Source organism: Eschrichtius robustus, chromosome 8, assembly GCF_028021215.1.
Source record: "Eschrichtius robustus isolate mEscRob2 chromosome 8, mEscRob2.pri, whole genome shotgun sequence".
Lineage (NCBI taxonomy): Eukaryota > Metazoa > Chordata > Mammalia > Artiodactyla > Eschrichtiidae > Eschrichtius > Eschrichtius robustus.
The window spans coordinates 124,770,613-124,788,796 of NC_090831.1; the positions used below are offsets into that span (position 1 = coordinate 124,770,613).

The window sequence follows — 18,184 nt, forward strand, 5'->3', positions numbered from 1 at the left end:
CTTATTTATTTATTTCTGGCTGTGTTGGGTCTTCGTTTCTGCGCGAGGGCTTCCTCTAGTTGCGGCGAGCGGGGGCCACTCTTCATCGCGGTGCGCGGGCCTCTCACTATCGCGGCCTCTCTTGTTGCAGAGCACAGGCTCCAGACGCGCAGGCTCAGCAATTGTGGCTCACGGGCCCAGTTGCTCCGCGGCATGTCGGATCTTCCCAGACCAGGGCTCGAACCCGTGTCCCCTGCATTGGCAGGCGGATTCTCAACCACTGCGTCCCCAGGGAAGCCCGACGCTGCCGTTTTGTGATGTCTTTTCGAGGCAGGTTTCCCGCGTGTCTGCACCGCGTGCGGGGACGGAGCGTCCCGCGTGGGGCGGGGGGCGCGGGGACCGGGCGGGGACGGGGGGGCGCGGGGGAGGCCCTGCCGCCTCGAGGCAGCCGAGCCCCGCGCTGGGGCGGCCGGGACGCCGGGGAGCTTGTTGAAAGGGCGGCGGAGGCCGAGGTCTCAGGTGTGCAGGGCCGGGAGGCGGCGGGAGGGGACAGGCCTCAGCTGGAGGGGAGCGGCTTTGCCCCTGGCGGGTGGGAAGCGTTTCTTCCTCCAAGGCGCCCCGGGACCGGTGGGTCCCTGGAATGAGCGAGGTGGCCCCGGCCTGTGGCGAATGAGCACCGGTGACACCGGGAGCGCTGGCCCGCCTTCTCTGCTGTCCTGTGGCCGGGATTGGGGGGGCCGAGATGCTAGAGTCCCGCCCTTGGCGAGCAGGAACGGCCGTGACGCCAAGCCTCTGTCTTCAGTGCGCCAGCACGAGGCGTTTGCTCTGGTCGCCGACGAAATCCCGTGCCTGGGATGCAGGTTTTCCAGGGAGGGAGACACAGGGTTGAAGTCAGGACCGGTGTTTCCGCGAGTTTCCAGCTTCCGATCTGTGAGGTGCAGAGCTCGGCAGTGCTTCGGGCGCAGAGGTGTCTGGAGAGAGCTGGGCACCTGATTTTCTTCCAGCCTCGCCGCAGGAAGGAACCTCAGTTTGCTTTGAGAGCTGAATAATTGTACTCTGCCCTTGCTGAGGTCGACATCTAAAGGTTAAGTTTTAATGCAGTGTGTTTGGAACAAGAAGTAAGATGGGGTGATCCACAATGAGACGGAATTTCAGGGGTTTCTCGTGAAGGTGTTTTAAGCGTGCTTCATACACGGACTTAAATTACGCCAGCTTTGCAGGTAATTTTACGTGAGAAACAATTTTAGAGTTTGTTCTCGATTTCTTTATGAAAATAAAATAGCTGAGTGAAATTGACTTTCCACATATTTCCCTGTGGGTAGCAGTCTTCTCCTTAGAGTGCTATTAAGCAAAGCAAAAGCCCCTTCTTTGGTGAAAATGCTTTGGAAGGAGATTGTGATGAGGGTCATATGGACCCATGGAATTGGCCTGTGGATTATTTCAATTGTCTCCTTTCCCAGAAAGGCTGCCCACTGAGTTTTTCTTCCAAAGACCAGGTGGATTCAGTTAGGAAGTAACAAATACAATCACAATACCAAGAAGATTCTAATTGTTTAGGGCAGAGTTCCTAACTTCACCACTACAGACATCTTGGGCTGGATACTCTGTCATGGGGGCCGTCCTGTGCAGTGCAGTGAGTTTTGTGGCACCTGTGGCCTCTACCCACCACATGCCAGTAGCACACAGCCCCTCTTTCCACCCCCAGTGGTGACAACCAAAAATGTCTCCGCTTTGCCAAATGTCCTCTAGAGTCAGAACCTCCCCAGATTGAGAACCAGTGGTTTAAGAGGACTTGCCTCTTCATGCAAAGATGTTTCTCTAAAAAAATGTTATGAGAAATGTTATCGGCTCAATACGTCTATAAGTTTTTCTGAGATTAGAATACAGGACAGATGCCCTCCATTTCTGGAACAGACGTGGTGTTTCTGATACGCTCTTCCTTTCAGATTCGTCACTTTTGTTCACAACAATCTTTGGAGGTGCTGTCGGTGTGAGAGCCAGAGTCACAGTGGGCGCTTAAGTGAGCCCAGGGCCCGCTGGGTCTTAGCGAGCCTCAAGGTGATGAGGGCGCTACAGACACTTGGGGCTTGTCCTGCAGGGGTTTCCAAAGTGAGCTCTATCTCTCAAATTGTTTAGACGTTTCCCCTTAGAATCCTTCCTTCACTTGGCCTTCAAGTGCCACTTTTCCTTATTCCTAGAGGGGCACGGAGAAGCATGTTTACTGTAACCCAGTCTTTTTTTTTTTATTTTTAATTTATTTATTTATTTATTTATGGCTGTGTTGGGTCTTCGTTGCTGTGCGAGGGCTTTTCTCTAGTTGCGGCGAGCGGGGGCCACTCTTCATCGCGGTGCGCGGGCCTCTCACCGTCGCGGCCTCTCTTGTTGCGGAGCACAGGCTCCAGTCGCGCAGGCTCAGTAGTTGTGGCTCACGGGCCCAGTTGCTCCGCGGCAGGTGGGATCTTCCCAGACCAGGGCTCGAACCCGTGTCCCCCGCATTGGCAGGCGGACTCTCGACCACTGCGCCACCAGGGAAGCCCTGTAACCCAGTCTTGATCATTTGCTGGGAACAAATAACTCTTAGGTGGAAACAGAAGGGTAATGGGTCTTCGTTCGTTGTAGCCTGACCACTAGACTAGGTCGCTTCACTTAGGCCAACGTGTGTGACACTTACATCTGCTCCACACCCTGATGTGCTTGACCTGCCCACACAACTCAAAACCCTTAAACAAACAAACAAAAGGTATGCTTGGGGGAGAGTCGGAGGCTTGCAGGACATGTGTGTGCGTCGTGGGAAGAGACAGTGCTAACGTGGTTCTTTGTTAAGTGGCTCCCAGCTGTCTTCTGAAGCAGAAGACACACAGCATGTCTCCTTCACAACGTGCATAGGCTGTGCACGCTCCCGTATGCTACACAAGCAAGGGGCGGATTGAGAATAGGTACGATGAGTTTAAAAACTGTGTTATTTTAGCAGCTTTGAGATTTTTTTCCTTTTCCCAAGTATCTTTTTCTTTTTTAAATTGAGGTATAGTTGATTTACAATGTTTTGTTAGTTTCAGGTGCGCAGCAAAGTGATTCATATGTGTGTGTATATATATTCTTTTTCCGTTTTTTTTCCATTATAGATTATTACAATATATTGAATATAGTTCTCTGTGCTATACAGTAGGTCCTTGTTTATCTATTTTATTTATTTTTGGCTGTGTTGGGTCTTCGTTGCTGCACACAGGCTTTCTCTAGTTGCAGCGAGCGGGGGCTACTCTTCATTGCCGTGTGCCGGCTTCTCATTGCCGCGGCCTCTCTTGTTGCGGAGCACGGGCTCTAGGCGCGCGGGCTTCAGTAGTTGTGGCACGTGGGCTCCGTAGTTGTGGCTCACGGGCTCTAAAGCGCAGGCTCAGTAGTTGTGGCGCACAGGCTTAGTTGCTCTTGCCGGACCAGGGCTCGAATCCGTGTCCCCTGCGTTGGCAGGCGGATTCTTAACCACTGCACCACCAGGGAAGCCCTATCTGTTTCATATATAGTAGTGTGTATCTGTTAACCCCAAACTCCTAATTTACTCCTGCCCCCCACTTTACCCTTTGTTAACCATAAGTTTGTTTTCTATGTGAATCTTTTTGTTTTGTAAATAAGTTCATTTGTATCAGTTTTTTAGATTCCACATATAAGTGATATAATTTGTCTTTCTCTGACTTCACTTAGTAGGATAATCTCTAGGTCCATCCATGTTGCTGCAAACGGCATTATTTCATTCTTTCTTATTGCTGAGTAATATTCCATTGTATATTTGTACCACATCTTCTTTGTACATTCATCTGTTGATGGACACTTAGTTTGCTTCCATATCTTGGCTATTATAAATAGTGCTGCTATGAACGTTGGGGTGCATGTATCTTTTCGGATTAGTTTTTGTGTTTTTAGATATATGACCAGGAGTGGGATTGCACGATTATATGGCAACCCTGTTTTTATTTAAGGACCCTCCATACTGTTTTCCATAGTGGCTGCACGAATTTGCATTCCCACCAACAGTGTGGGAGGGTTCCCTTTTCTCCACACCCTCTCCAGCATTATTTGTAGACTTCTTGATGATGGCTATTCTGACTAGTGTGAGGTGATACCTCATTGTGGTTTTGGTGTTCATTTCTCTGATCATTAGCAATGTTGAGCATCTTTTCATGTATCTGTTGGCCATCTGTATATCTTCTTTGGAGAAATGTCTATTTAGGTTTTCTGCCCATTTTTTGATTGGGTTGTTTGTTTTTTTTGATATTGAGCTGTATGAGCTGTTTGTATATTTTGGAAATTAAGCTCTTGTTGATCACATTGTAAATATTTTCTCCCATTTCATGGGTTGTCTTTTCATTTTTGTTTATGGTCTCCTTTGCTGTGCAAAAGCTTGTAAGTTTGATTAGGTCCCATTTATTTTTGCTTTTATTTCTTTTGCCTTGGAAGACTGACCTAAGAAAACATTGGTACAATTAATGTCAGAGTATGTTTTGCCTATGTTCTCTTCTAGGAATTTTATGGTGTCATGTCTTATATTTAAGTCTTTAAGCCATTTTTGAGTTTATTTTTGAGTATGGTGTGAGGGAGTGTTCTAACTTCATTTGATTTACATGCAGCTGTCCAGCTTTCCCAACACCACTTGCTGAAGAGTCTGTCTTTTCTACGTTATGTATTCTTGCTTCCTTTGTGGAAGATTAATTGGCCGTAGGTGTGTGGGTTTAATTCTGGGCTCTCTATTCTGTTCCATTGATCCATATGTCTGTTTTTGTGCCAATACGATGCTCTTTTGATTACTGTAGCTTTGTGGTATTGTCTGGAGTCTGGGAGGGTTATGCCTCCAGCTTTGTTCTTTTTCCTTAGTATTGCTTTGGCAATTCTGGGTCTTTTGTGGTTCCATATAAATTTTAGGATTATTCTAGTTCTGTAAAACAATGTCATGGTAATTTGATAGAGATTGCATTAAATCTGTAGATTGCTTTGGGTAGTAAGGCCATTTTAATAATATTCTTCCAATCAAAGAGCATGGGATGTATTTCCATTTCTTTGAATAATCTTCAGTTTCCTTTATCAGTGTTTTATAGTTCCCAGCATATGTCTTTCACCTCCTTGGTCAGGTTTATTCCTAGGTATTTGGTGTTTTTTTTTTTTTGGACACAGTTTTAAAAGGGGTTTTTAAAAACTTTCTCTTTCTGATATTTCATTGTTCTCCAAGTATTACCATTAGCCTAAGTCACAACCACTACTATTTCTATGGGGAAAACAGAGACAGAAATCTCCTCTCGTATTTGGCCTACTAGGAGATGAAAAAATTGACACCTAGCACAAGAAAATCTGCATGGCAACTTTTAATTAAATATGTTCTATTTAATAATGGAGAGAGAAAGTTTATGAATCAAATCATTAAGGTTTTTTTCTGTTGATGTAAAAAAGAATATGAGAATTCATGTTCTCCTTTATTTGGGGAGAAATATCTCAGTGGGAAACTGCATGTAGAATTTTAATATGTGCTGACAGGGAGATCAGCTCAGTGCTTTGTGACCACCTAGAGGGGCGGGATAGGGAGGGTGGGAGGGAGACGCAAGAGGGAGGAGAAATGGGGATATATGTATTTGTATAGCTGATTCACTTTGTTATAAAGCAGAAACTAACATAACACACCATTGAAAAGCAATTATACTCCAATAAAGATGTTAAAAAAAGAAATGTGCTGAAATACAAAGTATTTTAAAGAACTTCTGTAACAAGATGGCAGATAGTAAGATTTATTTTAATTTTTCAATCTGCAAAAAAAAAACCCCAAAAACAAAAAACCAAACTATACTCATATATATATACACACACACACACACACACACACACACACACACACAGATATAGTGTCAACATTTTCAGAGCACTTACATCAGGAAACATTGTGTTTCTCCTCAACCATATGACAATACTGTATATGCCACAGTAAAATTTACAAAACAATCGCATCAGCAATCACACAAACGTCATGATTTTCATGTCAAAACACAAGAAAAAATAGACATCTTCCCGGCACTTTGTTTGCAGCCCCACAGAGAGGTTCCCACAAATGCTGTTAGAAACTTCAGCTTTTAAAACCTAACAGTGGCTATCTGAGAAGTCATATCCTTTCCAGATCAAACTTAATGAGAATTTTGCCCTTTTAAAATAGCAACCAATGGTTTATTAACGGGTACGGTGAAGTTTACCCACCAAAAGATGTGTAAAAAATTGCATGAAAGTAAAAATAAATAAAGCTGTTGTAAATCAGCCTTGTTTACACTATAGTTCAGAACAGAACACTAACACATAAAACCATCATTAAAGTTTTATAAAGTAATTATTTATATTCAAATTACAGCTATTCAACAAATCTAATGAAAACAAACTGATTTGGTAAAGGTTCAGACGTTCACACTCCAGCAGTGTCAGTTCACAAGGACGCGCTCCAGCTGCGATGGGCAGTAGTGATGACATATCGCTGTTCTGACATAAGGCACTAGATCTCAATATGCCACACACTCGCCTTATGTCATATTACCTGTTAGATACCAGTGAATTCTTTAAAATGAAAAATAGCAGAAATTCAGGACACAGTGCACTTTAATGACATACAGCATTTGAAATCTTTCAGACGACGGTCTGAAAACAGTCTTTTAATGCAAGCTCGCATCTTCAAACACAAAATCTTTCTTTTTTATGCTTAGTTTCAACATCACTGGAAAAAACACCCATCACTAAACCCTGATACACATTCTCAGCCATTGGACTCTGTTCTATCGCGGTCAGTGTTCATGAGGCAAAGTGTGACCCAGCATCTTTGTTCAGGTTCTCCTGCGAGGGCTCCTCCACTCACGGTCGTCATTCGGTTTCTGTCTCCTTCTGCTTGGCACCTATCAGGAGATGGGAAACGAAAGTTTCAAAGCAATATAAAAATACATTGCAGCTGTGCATGTCCTATATGAACGCAGTGGTGGTTCTCTGCCTGGAGGCACCTCCCCGCACCTGCAGAGCCTTAGGAGACGTGGGGAATGAGCAGGGGAGCGCCAGGCTCCCCACCCCCACCTACCATCACTGCAGCACGCTTTGAATCCATTTTGCATATCTTAATTCTAGCACTCTTTTTTTTTTTTTTTTTTTTTAATATTTTGGGGATGGATTTTACTTTTTAAAAAAAAAATTTTATTTATTTTTGGCTGTATTGGGTCTTCACTTCTGTGCGAGGGCTTTCTCTAGTTGTGGCAAGCGGGGGCCACTCTTCATCGCAGTGCGCGGGCCTCTCACTGTCGCGGTCTCTCTTGTTGCGGAGCACAGGCTCCAGACGTGCAGGCTCAGCAGTTGTGGCTCACGGGTCTAGTTGCTCCGTGGCACGTGGGATCTTCCCAGACCAGGGCTCGAACCGTGTCCCCTGCATTGGCAGGCAGATTCTCAACCACTGCGCCACCAGGGAAGCCCTTTTTTTTTTTTTCTTCTGGCCATGCCACGAGGCTTGAGGGATCTTAGTTCCCCCACCAGAGATTGAACTTGGGCCACGGCCGTGAAAGCACGTAAGTCCTAACCACTGGACTATCAGGGAATTCCCTGCGTATCATAATTCTAAATATGCAAGGTTTAATTTGGAAAAGAAGAGGGTTCTGCTGCTAAAAGTTTTTAGAAGAAATATGTATTTAAGTTTTAGCAAAGGTGCAAAGTATTTCTGTTGTGCATACTTATAAAAATGTAAAAGCATTAAACATGCTTACAGTAACTGCACGTAAAACCTACTCTCACCTTGCCAGGATATTTTGAAATGGGTTGGGAGGGGGGAGCTGCCATTTTTTTCATTACAACAGATTCCGTATTTTCTCATCAGACACTAGAAGACACTCGACTTTGAAAGAGATCAACAATCTATAAAAATAAGGGGCTAAAAAAATTGTAGCTACTGCCATCAGGCTGTTTACTCACTAGTTGCACATGTGGATACTCAGGTTTGTTTGGATAGTCTGAATTAAGTTGGACAATGAACTACTGCTAAAAACTTTTTAAAAAAGAGAAGATGTTACTATATCGAATCAGTATCCTTAATGGGGAATTGTGTCCAGTATCTGGTGAAAAGAATAACCACTGGTACCTTTTATTCACATAATAGTGGATTCTTTCAAAAAGCATCTCTTACTGATTATTCCATAAACATGCACCCAGCAGTGCTGGTCCAGGGTATGGGGCTTGTCCCGGGTACGGGGTCTGACGGCGCACAGCGTTCACGCACGGCTGTGCTTTCAATCAGAGGATCTCTGGAGGGCCACTAGGCCTGTGTCAGGCTGCTCATCCTATAGCTGAAGGGAGGGACGGAGGCTGCACAGGTGAGCAGCGAGCTGGCCCACACTCACACAGCTCCGAGGGGACAGTGGGGCTGGGCTGCCCAGGCTGGACCTCTAGTCCGATGCTTACACCACACGGTCACCCGAGTATGCTAGCGTCTGATCTGACGGAGGCGCTCCCTCTGTTCCAAGACAGCACTGCTCCCGATATTCACTGGTAATCCAGTTATTGGGAATACAGGGCATTTTCCTAAATGAACAGCGTTATACACACCGTACTACAAAGAATTCTAATTCGACTATCCCTGTCTTTACAATATTTATTTCTGTGGTAACATACATTCCAAATCCAGCTGTGGAACAGGTTTCCTCCTTGCATTTTCATTAATGCTGACTTGCATTAATAATTTAGAATTTTTGAGATATCAAATTTGGGTGGAAGTTTAAATTCACCCAGACGAACATTCTCATTCTTACGGTTTGTGACGCCAAGGCACAGAGATGATGAAGAACTGCTTACTCTGAATCAGTGACGCACAAACAATCTTGGCCACGGGGACGGAAGCGAGTTGACATTTGGCCTGACTCAGCCCGGCAAGCTGTGTGTCTTGGCCCAGGGCCCGCCGACTAGAAAAGGGGTGTCTTTTTCTGAAGGTGCCGAGTTAACGTGCCTGTGGGGATGAGCCTGTCTGGAGGTGAGCCCTCTTCCTAACACGCACAGAGGAGCTGCACCGCTGACCCCTGAACAACACTGGGGCGCTACCCACAACTCATCCTTTGTATCCACGATTCCCCTCCGTATCCGCAGTTCGGCGTCTGGATTCAACCAACCATGGACTGCGTAGCACTGCAGTATCTACTATTGAAAAAAATTCACGTATAAGTGGACCCATGTTGTTCAAGGGTCAACTGTATATAAATGCAGTCACACTCTCTGCATTGGTCCTGCTTCCTTGCTCTGTTTCGTACGTGGGGTTCATCCACCGTCCGATACAGCTATGTGTGTTCACCGTCAACGCGTTCCACTAATGAACAGAATGCAGTCTGTCCGTTCTTCTGCTCAAAGATATTTGGGTTATTTCCAGTTTGAGGTTATTACAAGTAATGATATGAACGGTCTCACATCTTTTAGTCCTTTTCTCATTTCATGACTACAGAGATTATCATGAGCCATAAAAAAAAAAAAAAAAGAAATCCTGCCATTTTTGACAACATGGATGGATCTTTCACTTATTTCTGAGCGAAATAAATCAAGACAGAGAAATACCATATGGTTTCATTCATATGTGTAATCTAAAAAAACCCAAGCCAGAACTGATGAACAAAGACAGCAGAAGAACATGGAGAACCCAGCAGTGGTTACCAGAAGGGAAGGGGGTGGGGGTGGGGGTGGCAGGGGGTGAGAGGCTCAGCTGTATGGTGGTGGACGATAGCAGGACTTGGGGGGTGATCACTCTGTAGTGTGCACACAGGTTGAACTCGAACGCTGTACTAAAACTTAAGTAATGATTAAAAAGAGGTTACCACGAGTTTCAGGTTCTCACATACCCAAAATTTGAAAATGACTGCAGCAAGCCCCGTCTCTCGAGTTTCTGACTCAGCAGGCGTGGGCTGGGCCCCACCTGTGCGTTTCTAACAACGTCCAGGTGCTGCTGCTTCTCTACGGCCTGCTGGGAATCACCGCTCCCCCGGAATCACGCCCCTGCCGCTCTCACTTAATCAGCGCAATCTGTTTTCTCGCTGGTGATGGGGATTCTTTTCGGGTGGGTATCTTCAGGCTATAGGCCAACTGTAAAAACTAGTCTTAGCCAGTTTGATTGATTTCTGAACTAAAGAAAAATCAATACCCTAGTAAAGGCACATTTTAATGTTTAACTTCTAAGAGTTCAAAGGGCACATGGTTTAGTCTCCTGTCTTGGCCTTGATCTCTGTGAGGCCTGAGGCTGGGTTGTCTGTACTTCGTGTGGGTGGGGAGGGGAAGTGGAAGCCTGGTGGTTTTAGGACCCCTTCAGCCATTAAACGATTAAACTGTGTGACACAGGAGAAACACCGAAGGCCCCTCCCTCCCCCTGCCTCACGGGCTCCCCGACTGTGACCTGAGGGTTTGCTTAGAGTTAATCTGGCAGAAGATGAGTTTAGTCACCAATGTTTGGCAGTTAACGTAATTTCCATACACTATTAATGGAAAAAAGTTTGTGTAGGTCATTTGTTTTATATACTCACTACTAGTAAGCTTTTTTGTTTTTTTTGAAGGGTAGATGGTTTCAATACTTAGATCCCAAAGAATTTCCCTCCTGATTTCCAGTTAGTAGTCCTAAACATAAAGCAACACTGAGGAGATCTTCACTTTTTAATGGGCAAGGTTATGACGATCATGGCAATGAATCCTCGATTACTTAAGCACTTCTGGGTGTCGACAGGATGCTCTTAAGTCAGAATACTTTCTATAAACTTTTCTCTCGCTCAAGTAGAATAGGAGAACTTCAAAACCACAAAGAAAATGAAAATGGTTTACAAAGTACTGCACAGAAAGCTGCGGCTGGCAGGTGGGCGAGGGAGGGCTTGCTGCCCGGCATCCCCGCCCCGGCCCCGCCTGGGCTCCCTGTGCACTTACAGTAAAGGTCAGACACTGGCATTTGTACCTGCAGGGGTGAGTATCAGGGCTTGCAGAATATCCGACAGGGAAATAATACCCACGATACTGTCTGTTTCATTTACTACCACCAGCCGATGGACCTGCAAACAAGAGGAAAGGAGGCCACGTGTGAAAGTTGAAATAAGTAAAGGTTTAAAATGGACGTTAGAAAAAGTCTTTCGTGTGCTATACAATGAACAGATCCCACAAATGAGAGAAAGGAACAGTGCACAGAGCCATGCAATGGTCTTGGCGCTGTTAAAATGCAATGCTGATTTGCTTGACTACTTTTAAGAAAAATTAGCCAGATATGTCCTGCTGAGTTTTCTATTTTCAAAATATTAATGTATGAAAGATACAACTCGAAACATGAAGTATCACAGTAGCTGCTTCATGTGGCTTCTAATCTCTTAAACGGTTTTTAATTTTTAAAAGTTGTATCTCGGTTTCTGTTAACTATCACATAACTGGTTTTACCTGGGAGAGAAGTCCAAATAAGCAGTGAAACTAAATAAAAGGTCACTGCTCTTAGATTATATTTTCTCTTTTCTCTATGAAGTTCATATATTAAGAGTAACAGTCAGAGGATGATCAACTGTAATAAAGTGAAATAAATTACATTCACGTCTTGTTTTCTACTTGAAAGTCTCTTATAAGTGAGTGGACCGTGTTCTGAGGTATTCCTGTAACAAAGCGTCCTTAAAACAGGAAAGGAGGGAGAGAGCACCACGCTTCTCTGATTTAAAAGCTTTAGAATTTAGGCTTGAGGCAACCACATGCCAGTCGGTTACCCTGGAGATCCTCTTCTCCACACTGAACAGTTAAAACCCGCTGGTACAGAATGGGTGGCACAGGAGGGAGATGGGAGGAGCCGGGAAATCATTTTTATAGTTTGTCTCTAATGATACTGTGCCGGTGATGCTTTTGACATCATAGCTTGCTTTTTAGGTTAAAAGAGAAATCACTTTGTCATCTTTCTCATGCTAATCAACATAAATTTCTTTTAAAAGCTTCTCTAGAAAAACTTATGTTCTTCAATAACCCTGTGATATAACACAATTATCTGTTAACTTTAATCATAAGTTGATTTACGTCTAGGGCCAGAGAATGCTTTATATTCTATACTAGACACATTTTGTTGTTAACATTTAATAATGATAAATAACTATCTTTTGAACTACTAAAGGTCAAGGGGAAACCATTTCACTTAGAATTAGTTCTGCCAGACAGAAATGACCACCAAAAATATTATTATCTGTTGCCGAGTCTAAACTTATGTTTCTTTTCTAAAAGCTAGTGTGGTATTTGTCATATAAATAAACCAAATCATCGCTGATACTGTATACCCTTCTCCTCACAAAATATGTTGAAGCTGGGAATTCCCTGGCGGTCCAGTGGTTAGGACTCTGTGCTTTCACTGCTGAGGGCCCGGGTTCAGTCCCTGGTTGGGGAACTAAGATCCCACAAGCTGCTCAGTGCAGCCAAAAATATACTGTATATATAAAAAAAAGTATATTATATATATATAAAATGTGCATATATATATGTGTATGTATGTGTGTGTGTGTATATATATATACACACACCCATATATGTATGTATGTATGTTGAAGCTAAAAACTGGTCTTTGTCCCCCAACAAGGAGTCATATGGTGAAAAAAATTATTTTAATGACAAAAAAAGTCAAGGTGGGTAACTTGAGAAAACTTTAATTACACCTGTATTTCCCTCAATGACCTATTTTCATATTAAAGTTTGTGCTGCTCACCAGATGAACTTCCAGGACAAGCCAATCACTTTCTTCTCCTACCTGCAGTAGCACGTGCTCAAACAGGGGTCTTGGGAACACGGAGGCGTGCTGGCATTCTCCACAGGGACAGCCGTGTTAATACTGCGGGGCGAGTCTTTCTAGTCTCTTTTCTATGCACGTGCACATTTGTTAACACGAAGCATCACACTGTATATAGTAACTGGCCTTTCTCTTAGCAATATATTGTTTTTCCATATCAACAGTATTCTCCTTTAACATGATTTTTAATTGTTATAAAGGATTCCATCAGATGGATGTGGTCCATTGTCCGTAAAATTAGGGAGGAATGTCTTACCTATTTCTGCTTACGATCTTCAAAAGGCATATAAAAAAGAACAATAGATGTATTCCTTAGTCAATTAGAACCCTCTGGAAAACTAGTAATGGATGTTAAATTCAAGTAGAAAAAGACTTCGTGTTGAGACTAGTGAAACGGTAAAGGCCACGGCAGCTGAAGCTTGGGGAGTCAGCTCTGCTGAGGACGGAGCAGGGTGGGACCCTCCAACACACGTGACAGGAGCAGGGCAGGTGGACTTGGGCAACGCTGGCTCCCGAAGACGGGCTCTGTGCTCTGTGCTCTGACCCAACACACCACTTCACAGGTAACTTTCAGAAAGCAGGCTAAGGTCGCCTGCAATTAGCCTAAAGATAACCGGGTACTTTTCCTCAGGGACTGTATTCTTGCTTTTAAATAAAAATCAAAGCAGACTTATTATGAATTGATTTTGCCTAATAGGGGTTAGAAGGAACACAGTTGCATCCTTCAGTCCTAAGGAGTGATGAAGAGGGTAACAACATTCCTGTCCCTAACAAGAAAGGAAAGAAATTATTTTGGGAATGGGTATACTGAATTAGATACACTATAAAATGATCTTGCTTATCTTTTATTCAGAGTGTTATGCAAAGTATACTAAAAAATCTTACAGGCAGTAAAATACAGGGGGACACAAGTGCTCACGGTCAGGAGATGAACAGACCATTTAACTTAAAAAAAAAGATCAGAATACATTTTATTGACTTACTTGTTAAAACCATATAATTACACATTTTTTTTAGCTTTAAATTCATCAATACTCTAAGGAAACTTAAAGCTCTTGGGACTTCTGTTTTCTCAAGTATGTTTTAAAACCATGAAAGTATCCTTATTTGATTCAGCTATGACGTCAGGACTTACAAATTCAATTCAATTCAGTGAACATTCACAGATGACCTACTATGTGCCAAGAAACGTGCTAGGTTCTGGAGCAGGGAGACTGTGTCACCGGACTGGCCTGGAAGGCTGCCTCACGGGCTGGTCCTGTGACTCAGAATTCCTGGGGCACTGTTTCCTAGTTAGTGCTCGTGGCAGACGGGGAGGTGGGGAGGGACCCGGGTGCAGCCACTTCACCTCGGCTCTCACTATTCTGTCCACGATGGTCTCCAGTACTTCCAGCTTACTGCACTTCACTACGCCTTCGAAATACTGTGACCGGTGCTGCAGGGCCTGGGTCACTGTGATGTCTAGGTTGTTGTATGTTTTTTCAGCAGCAAGGTTCTATAATAAAGTAACAGTGAGTTATATCCTTCATTTCAATTCACATCAATGACCAAAGTTAGTTCAAAGCAGCCTGATCTTTAAAAACACTGATGTTTATCGTAACTTAGTACCACTATACCAGCTTATGACATGCCATCAGTACTGTTATTTCATCATCTTATCAATAATCACTTAAAGCTTATAAGGTGTACCTTTATTATGAAGCAACGGTTAAATTCTGACTGTATGTCCTACAGAAGATTCCCCTATTCCTACCCTATAGGGTTCATTTTTTTTTTTTTTTTAATTGAAGTATAGTTGATTTACAATGTAGTGTTAGTTGCTGGTGTACAGCAAAGTGACTTATTTATATATATATATATATTTTTTTTTCATTATAGGTTATAAAATATTGAATATAGTTCCCTGTGCTATACAGTAGGGCCTTGTTGTTTATTTTATATACAGTAGTTTGTATCTTGTTAGTCCTAAACTCCTAATTTATCCCCCCACTCTTACCCTACATTCCCTGAATGAATAGTCTTTTGAGAGGTGGACCAACACCTGCAAAGGGTGATAAGTCCCCAGGGCTAGGGAACAAGGTTTTTGCTAGAAAGGCTTTGCGGGGGCCCATCGGGATCAAGTAATCACGGAGGAAGCCCTGTAGATCTGAATGGCTTCTCAAGGTTCTGATTAACCTTACACGGTTCCACCCAACCAAATTCCAATAAGCCTATTTTTTGGTGTCGGTTATGTTAAACAGAATAAGATGAAACAAAAGGGTCTGAGACAGCTACAAAAGAATACTTAATGCTATGGTCAATATTAAGGCAAAAAAAAACGGTATGCAGGTTTGGGGCTATCAAAGTTTCAGTTCCCTTTCTTAGAAATAATGTAAAACTCTAAGGAAATGAATTTAAATGAATGGGGGAAAAGTATCGAGTGGAAGGATGTAAGACCAAAATCAATCTAGTAAATTTAAACCAGGGATTAAAAAACAGAACTTTACATAATGCTATTAAATACATTTGCTGTCCTCTTTAGAACAGTTGTTCCCAATCAGCAAGTAGTGGGATATGGGTGACCAGGGATCCACGTGCGCACTAAGCACATGCCTGTTGGCGGAATGAATCAATGTCTCTGGTATAGAAACATGACCATTTAACATATACACATGCTGTAGTAACAGGTAAGTGACTCATGTACTGAAAAGACAAAGAATTATAAAATGCTACTAATATGGAAAGGTACAGTCTCCCAGGACTGAACCAGGAAAAGTCAGAAAATATGAACAGACCAATCACAAGCACTGAAATTGAAACTGTAACTGAAAAACCACAAACGAAAGTCCAGGACCTGATGGCTTCACAGGTGAATTCTATCAAACATTTAGAAAAGAGCTAACACCCATCCTTCGGAAACTGTTCCAAAAAATTGCAGAGGAAGGAAAACTCCCAAACTCATTCTATGAGGCCACCATCACCCTAATACCAAAACCAGACAAAGATACCACTAAAAAAGAAAATTACCTGCCAATATCACTGATGAACATAGAAGCAAAAACCCTCAACAAAATACTAGCAATCTGAATCCAACAATACATTAAAAGGATCATACACCACGATCAAGGATTTCTCAGTATCTGCAAATCAATCAGTGTGATACACCGTATCAACAAATTGAAAAATAAAAACCTATGATCATCTCAATAGATGCAGAAAAAGCTTTTGACAAAATTCAACACCCATTTATGATAAAAACTCTCCAGAAAGTGGGCACAGAGGGAACCTACCTCAACATAATAAAGGCCACATACGACAAACCCACAGCAAACATCATTCTCAATGGTGAAAAACTGAAAGCATTTCCTCTAAGATCAGGAACAAGACAAGGATGCCCACTCTCACCACTTTTATTCAACACAGTTTTGGAAGTCCTAGCTATGGCAGAGAAGAAAAAGAAATAAAAGGAATCCAAATTGGAAAAGAAACTGTCACTGTTTGCAGATGACATGATAGTATATACAGAAAATTCTAAAGATGCTACCAGAAAACTACAGAGCTCATCAGTGAATTTGGTAAAGTTGCAGGCTACAAAATTAATACACAGACATCTGCTGCATTTCTATACACTAACAATGAAAGATCAGAAAGAGAAGTTCAAGAAACAATCCCATTTACCACTGCATCAAAAAGAATAAAATACCTAGGAATAAACCTACCTAAGGAGACAAACAAAAGACCTGTACTCCAAAAACTGTAAGATGCCGATGAAAGAAACTGAAGAAGACACAAACAGATGGAAAGATATGCCATGCTCTTGGAATGGAATAAATATTGTCAAAATGACTATACTACCCAAGGCAGTCTACAGATTCACTGCAATCCCTATCAAATTACCAATGGAATTTTTCACAGAACTGGAACAAAAAAATCTTAAAATTTGTATGGAGACACAAAAGATCCCAAATAGCCAAAGCAATCTTGAGAAAGAAAAATGGAGCTGGGGAAATCAGGCTCCCTGACTTCAGACTATAGTACAAAGCTGTAGTCATCAAAACAGTATGGTAGTGGCACAAAAAGAGAACTGTAGATCAGTGGAACAGGATAGAAAGCCCAGAAATGAACCCACGCACCTATGGTTAATTAACCTATGGCAAAAGGAGGCAACAAGGGAGGCAAGACTATACAGTGGTGGAAAGGCAGTCTCTTCAACAAATGGTGCTGGGAAAACTGGACAGCTACATGTAAAAAAAAGAAATTCGATCATTCTTTAACACCATAAACAAAAATAAGCTCAAAATGGATTAAAAACCTAAATGTGAGACCAGACACTATAAAACTCTTAGAGGAAAACATAGGCAGAACACTCTCTGCCATAAATCGCAGCAACATCTTTTCCCATCCATCTCCCAGAATAATGGAAATAAAAACAAAAATAAACAAATGGGACCTAATTAAACTCAAAAGCTTTTGCACAGCAAAGGAAACCATAAAACGAAAAGACAACCCACAGATTGGAAGAAAATATTTTCAAACGATGAGACTGACAAGGGATTAGTCTCCAAAATTTACAAACAGCTCATGTGGCTTAATATCAAAACAACCCAATCAAAAAATGGGCATAAGACCCAAATAGACATTTTTCCAAGGAAGACATACAGATGGCAAAGAGGCACATGAAAAGACGGTCGACATCGCTAATGATTAGAGAAATGCAAATCAAAACTACAATGAGGTATCACCTCACACCAGTCAGAATGGCCATCATCAAAAAATCCACAAACAGTAAATGCTGGAGAGGGTGTGGAGAGAAGGGAACCCTCCTACACTGTTGGTGGGAATGTAAATTGGTGCAGCCACTATGGAGGACAGTATGGAGGGTCCTTAAAAAACTAAAAATAGAGCTACCATACAACCCTGCAATCCCACTCCTGGGCATATATCTGGAGAAAAACATGGTCCAAAAGGATACACTGCACCCCAGTGTTCACTGCAGCACTGTTTACAATAGCCAAGACATGGAAGTTACCTAAATGTCCATCGACAGAGGAAAGGATAAAGAAGATGTGGTACATACATACAATGGAATATTTCTCAGCCATAAAAAAGAATGAAATAATGCCATTGCGGCAACATGGATGGACCTAGAGATTGTCATGCTGAGTGAAGTTAAGTCAGACAAAGAGAAATACCAGATGATATCGCTTATATGGGGAATCTAAAAAGAAATGATACAAATGAATGTACTTACAAAACAGAAACGGACTCACAGACTTAGAGAATGAACTTATGGTTACGGGGGTGGGGGGGAAGGTGGAGGGAAGGAATAGTCAGGGATTTTGGGATTGACAAGTACACACTGTTATATTTGAAAAGGATAACCAACAAGGACCTACTGTATAGCAGAGGGAACTCTGCTCAATGTTA

At 42.6% G+C, this 18,184-nt stretch overlaps 1 protein-coding gene across 3 annotated transcripts in view; it reads right to left on the bottom strand.

Annotated features, from left to right (window-relative positions):
* Positions 1–5,783: 5,783 nt before the first annotated feature.
* The window catches only part of PRKAG2 (protein kinase AMP-activated non-catalytic subunit gamma 2), a 282,406-nt gene continuing 270,005 nt past the window's right edge, over positions 5,784–18,184 (bottom strand). The window contains exons 14-16 of one of the 3 annotated variants that reach the window (XM_068549718.1): positions 14,127–14,273; positions 10,937–11,030; positions 5,784–6,884 (exon numbers count right to left, since the gene is read on the bottom strand). In XM_068549718.1, coding sequence (XP_068405819.1) covers positions 6,853–6,884; positions 10,937–11,030; positions 14,127–14,273 — 273 coding nt within the window. In that variant the 3' untranslated portion in view covers positions 5,784–6,852. Of the gene's footprint in view, positions 6,885–10,936; positions 11,031–13,642; positions 14,274–18,184 lie in introns of those variants that run through there. The other 2 variants (XM_068549719.1, XM_068549717.1) reach the window with 2 other exon arrangements.